The sequence below is a fragment of the Physella acuta genome, unplaced genomic scaffold (assembly GCF_028476545.2).
Source record: "Physella acuta isolate Inbredline_101_S28 unplaced genomic scaffold, ASM2847654v3 ptg000404l, whole genome shotgun sequence".
Lineage (NCBI taxonomy): Eukaryota > Metazoa > Mollusca > Gastropoda > Physidae > Physella > Physella acuta.
In genome coordinates, this window is record NW_026731923.1 from 51,485 (window position 1) to 57,485 (window position 6,001).

Consider the following 6,001-nt stretch of genomic DNA (forward strand, 5'->3'; position numbering starts at 1 on the left):
AAGCTTGAGGGGGGTTGCAAATCGAAAGTTTGATGGGGGGGGGGGGGGTGCAAATCGAAATCCTGAGGGTGGGGGTGCAAATCGAAAGTTTGTCCCCGCGCGCCGGGAAGGGTCGCTACGCCTCTGACTAGGGTCCTAAATAGAAACACTGTAGGTTTATATATACATATAAACGGCAATGGGAACTACGTTCATGGGAAATGGAGTAGTTTTATGGGCTCTTTGATAGAGACATACTAGGGTCAAACGCGTTTTTATTAAACCATGTCACATATTTTTTAAAATGAAGACAACTTTATGAATAGTAATTATTTGAAACATGTTTCTGCATATATTAATGGATGGATATATTACCTATTTTTTCACCCATTAATCAAACCGCTAAGCATGGATCAACACATAAAAGTCAGTAATGGAAATTTTTGACCCGAGCTATTAGATACTTGATAGCTCATTAGACTTTTAAATTGGGCTAGAATAGATGATGACTATGCAGAAAAAAAAACAGGAATTGGTGTAATAGGTATCAACGGAATGGCGTCACTAGGATGGGTGTTACCCGGTGCTGTGCGTACCCCAGGATAGCTACACATAAAAGAGCTATCCAATTCTTCTTGTGTAAATATAATCATTCACTTTTTTAATCCAGTACAGTGTATGATTGTGTGAAAGTGGATTTTAAAAAAAAAGTAGATGTGATAGTGTTGGTAGAATATATGCGTGAAATTGTTTAGTAAATAAAAACAATTATGTGAATAGTTGAAAGTGTGTGTTTTGATCAGAGTAAGATATCGCTGTCAAAATCTTCTTTCATCAGTGTCTTTAACTTGTGAGGTAACTAACACTATCTGTTTTATTACTAATTGTATTAGCCTCAATACAGTTATCATTTGTGTCTGTCCATGGTGAGCGAGGATGATGATGTATAGATACATGTTTGTATAAGGGGTTAATCATTGTTAGATATTGTATAAGATAATGTCTATAGCTACTGTATCAATAGCTGTTTATTGTGTTTACCGTTGTAAGGTAGTGTATTAGTGTGTAAAGCTAATGCGTAAAGATAGTAAATTAGATAGTGTAAAGTTACTGCATGAAGATAGTGCATTAGATAATGTGTATAGTTTATGGATAAATTGTCGCGTAAAGTTAAAAATTGTCAGATAGTGTATTAGATAGTATGTTAAGCTAATGTATAAAGATAGTGAATTAGACAGTGTGTAAAGCTACTGTCCAAAGATATTGTATTAGATAATGTGTATAGCTATAGTATAAAGATAGTGTAGTTAAGTGTAGTAGATAATGTGTATAGCTAACGTATACATTGTCGTGTAAAGTTAAAAACTGTCAGATAGTGTATTATATAGTATGTAAAGCTAATGTATCAATTGTTGTGTAATTTTTTGACCAGTGTCTATGCAGGAGAAAAGGGCGTTTACATTTGTGTGAAGTCAGGGCATTACATGTGAACGTCATTCACACATGACGATGTTTGTGATGATTTTTTTACAGATGCGTTTGTGTATGTGTGTGTGTGTGTGTGTGTGTGTGTGTGTGTGTGTGTTTGGTGGGGGTTGGGGTTGGGGGAGGTCTCAAAGTAGAGGATAAATACACAGTGCCATCGAATCTAGATGAATCACAGCCTAACGCTCGAATGTAGGACTATATTTCATGTGTTGTGGTATAAATTTAATGTTATGGAGAGTAATCAATTTCATATGTTGTAGTATAAATTAAATGTTCTGTAGAGTAATCAATTTCATGTGTTGTGGTATAAATTTAATGTTCTGGAGAGTAATCAATTTCATGTGTTGTGGTATAAATTTAATATGTTCTTGTGAGTAATCGATTTCATGTGTTAATTAAATGTTCTGATCAGTAATTGATTTCCTGTGTTGTTATATTGATTTGATATGTTCTGATTAGTAATCGATTTCATCTGTAATTGTGTTAATTTAAGTATGTTCGGATGAGTAATCGATTTTATGTGTTGATGTGTTAATTTAATGTTCTGACTAGAAATCGATTTCATATGTTGATTTTCATATGTCGACGTGTAATCGATTCCATCCGTTGTTGTGTTAATTTAACCTTTCAGTGTGTACTTGTGAATGAGTTGGCCCCACACTGGTAACATGTATGAACAAAAACAAATCCCCCGTTGGCACGCGTCCTAAAATACCACCTGGGCAGATGGTTGCAATGTTTGCTCTATGCCTTCGTGCTAATTTACTTTTGTTGTGTCTTATTGTCTAATTAAAATATCGTTTAATAAATTATTATGCAGATTATCATATCCGTCAGGCTTCAGGTGATTTTTTTTTTTGTTTTTGTTTTAACGTTCATGTTTTATGGTGGTGTAGTCAACTTGTTTACATTCATACACTGGACGGTTTAGCTGTTTAGTTTGATGAAATACAATTAATAACATTATTACTGTAAATGTGTGTGTTTGGGTGTGGGGGGATGGTATTAGCCTCACATATTTTGATATCATTAATTTGTTTGTGGAAAGTTTGGAGTCCATCTACGTGTAGCCTCCAGCAGGGGCAGCCACACTCCCTGGCAGTCTCTCTCCTTAGCAACCACTCTCCATAGCAACCACTTTCCCTAACACATCTCCTTAGCAACCACTCTCCCTGAAGCCTCTTTCCTTAGCAACTACTCTCCATTCTCCCTGGACACCCCTCTCCTTAGCAACCCCTCTCCCTGACAGTCTCTCTCATTTACCATCAATTTTTCTCTAGCTACTTCTCTCCTTAGAAACCACACCTATGGCAGCCACTCTCCTTAGCAACCACTCTTCCTGACAGCCTCTCTCCATATCAACAACTCTCAGAGTCAGCCATCTACTTCCACCAACCACAAGCAGGCAATGATCACCATCCGCTATCTATTCTATAACAGAATTTCTCTAACATGATGTTACAAAATCTTACAGAATTTTTACATTGGATTCCTCTACGTGTTGGGAGTGGGTTCATAGTAAAATTTAATTTACAAAAAGGCGTGTTTGTAAAACCTTTGTAAAACATGTCTGGGGTAAATAATAATTTAAATAAATAATGGTAAGAGTAATGATTACTAAAATTAAAATGTGGCTAAAAGATATTTTCCTTCGGTGATAGGGGAGACCACTTAATCTTTTAATCCGTAGTTTTAATAAAACAAAAATAGTAATCATTTATACTATATTTTCAAAGCGGTGGAACTAGAAATTAAAAATATATATTAAATAGCTCGTATTTTCCACGTTTCAGGCATCTTAGATTTAAGATAAATTTATTTTAGCATTCTAAACACATTAAAAGCATAATTATTTCCCTTGTTTTCATCTGACAAAGAAGTGAATTTGCAATTGTTTTTTTTTCCGCATTGTAACGTTTCTTCTAATAAAATATTAAAACTTTGAATAATAAAAGAAAAATAGGCGGAAAGAACTTTTATTTTAATGTTTATTTGCAAGTAACAAACAATACAACGTTTTCAAAACATGTGTAAAAATGTATTTTTAACATTCACAACCAAAGCAGGCAAAACTATGAACACTTGTAGATAATTAGCAAAATACATATTAAACATTTTAACACTGTACCATCAGCTTTTAAAAAATAATATTTAAAAAAAAGTTAAACAAAAAAACAAGTCAACTTGATTTATAATACATTCTGTACACATTGCATATAACAAATAAGAATTTAAAACTAATCTGAGATCAACAATCAAACTTACAGCTATAACCACCTCAAAATTTTGATAATTATTATAAATATACCTGTTTTAAAAAATAATGAAAGCAGCCTGGAATATAAATTATTGTGCAGTATTCTTTTAGCACAGCTTGACAATATAAAACAATGTTTTGGGGCCACATAGAATAGCCCAAAATTACATCAACATTTGAAACTACTGAAAGGCTTTAAAAGGCACATCATTTCATAACACCAAACAGTTGGTGCAATTAAATTAATTTTTTAAAAAAATTTCTTTTTTTACATTGGAATATTAAAAATAAAAAAAACCAACAACAAAAATACAGTTTTTAGATAAAAATATATATACACATACATATATATCCATTCATATATATATGTGTATGATTTTCAGCTAGCAATAGAAATCTCAATTGTCTTTCATCATGATCCAGAAGTCAGTTGTATTCCGCAGGCTGTAGACTTTATTGAACTGGTCCAGTAAAACAACAACTGTTTTCCTTCAAAAAACCAGGCAGGTTTTTTTTTACAGTGTTGATGTGTGGGTATGTTGTTATGTGTTCATGTGCAGTTTTTTTTCTCTAGGATCTGATCAGACTGAAAATAAATTGTAAAATAATTCTTAACAACAATATTTATAGATTTATATTCAGAAATTTATTTAAAAATTTTTTTTTAATTTAAAATATTTTTTTTGGAAAATTACAAACTAATTTTGTTAGTCATTGTGCTGTGCATGACATGCTTTATAGTTACTCTGGTGATCTTACAACAAATAATTTAACTTGACTTCCTCCAATTAAATAAACACCAAACACATACTAATTTAAACTCACAAACACATTTAAGAATAAGTTCATTGCGGAGCATCTAGCACCACAATGGTGCCACTGATGACAAAAATTAATTATCTAATTAGACTCACCTTAGTGACTTCCCCAACGTAGTACTCAGACAACATGCTGTAAGCGTCAAGGCTGTGACCTTTATCTATGAAGGAGGTGGTGGCGTCATGCCCGGCATATTCTAAAATTATATCATCACCACCAGGGTGCTGGGAGTGAGAGAGAAAATATTTTCATGAATAGTTGACTTGTTAACTAGCTTAATTTATCTGCAATAATTATCTAATTTCTTCCCAGGCATCACTTAATGGGGGGGGGGGAGGATTTAATTAAATGGAATTTATTTAGAAAATATATACTTTTAACAGTATCCGCCACCCCCCCCCCCCCCCATACAAAGTCTGGAAGAAACACTGCCAATAATCAAACAACTAAGAAGTAACTACATTTTCTGCCCCTATGGGACAGAGTGGTCACATGGTAGACAGAGGAGTAGCGACCCTTCCCGGCGCCCGGGGACAACTTTCGATTTGCACACCCCCCCCCCCCCTCGAACTTTTCATTTGCACCCCCCCACTCAAACTTTCAATTTGTTGTTCCAACCCATTTTGGCGCCCCCCCCCCCTCCTAAGGTAGGCGCCCGGGGACTTATTTCCCCCCCCCCCGCCCCCCTCGCTAACGCCACTGATGGTAGAGCTTTTTAACCCAAATGTCTCAAGTTCGGATACCAAGATGTGTGCTAGTCTTGTTTTTTATGGTTGAGTAGGCTAATTCAATGCCTAACACAATACAACGCATGTTAACAATGAGGTTCTATTTTAAAAATTGAATTTAATTTTACTTTAAAAAACATGGAAAAACCCGCTTACAATTCTAAGAAATCGCGTGACGTCATAAACCTTGTTGTTGACGATGATCCAGCAGGACTCGCTGCAGCAGTGGTCTGCCACTTCGAGTCTGCTGTAGCTGGGGACGATGTTTTCTTGGTCCGGGCTACTGGCAGGGCGCAGGGATGGCGTGACGTCATCTAGCGTTTGATGACTGGAGTCAGTGGCGCCGTGCTGAAGAGAGAAAAAAAATTTGAAAGGGATTTTTTTAAAACAAAAAATAGTAACGAGTTTATAACAGGTTATCTTTGTTGAAGAAGCATACACGTCTCTTAAAAAAACTAACCCAATTGATTAAAACTGTTTGGCAAAGCCGTGTGGGGGGGGGGGGGGGGGGAAGCAAGGGGGTGGCTACTGTACTGAGCTCGACCCGGGGGGGGGGGGGCACTATATGGGTAGAGCAATGTCGCACATTTTAAAGAGTTTGGTAATAAATTGATTAGAACCGATAAAGATACTTTTTTTTAAAAATCTTAACAGAACGCGTGACGTCGTTTTTGGATGCCCCTTAAATATAAAAACGCTTGCTAAAGCCGCGCAAAACCTGGGGCCGTCT

At 35.6% G+C, this 6,001-nt stretch overlaps 1 protein-coding gene across 1 annotated transcript; it reads right to left on the reverse strand.

Annotated features, from left to right (window-relative positions):
* Positions 1-4,114: 4,114 nt before the first annotated feature.
* On the reverse strand, positions 4,115-5,619 carry LOC131942373 (uncharacterized; the record flags this gene model as incomplete). Its single annotated transcript, XM_059302208.1, has 3 exons — positions 4,115-4,310; positions 4,639-4,767; positions 5,428-5,619. Coding segments are annotated over 3 exons (357 nt in total), but the record flags the coding sequence as incomplete, so codon positions are not given.
* Between the last annotated feature and the right edge of the window lie 382 nt (positions 5,620-6,001).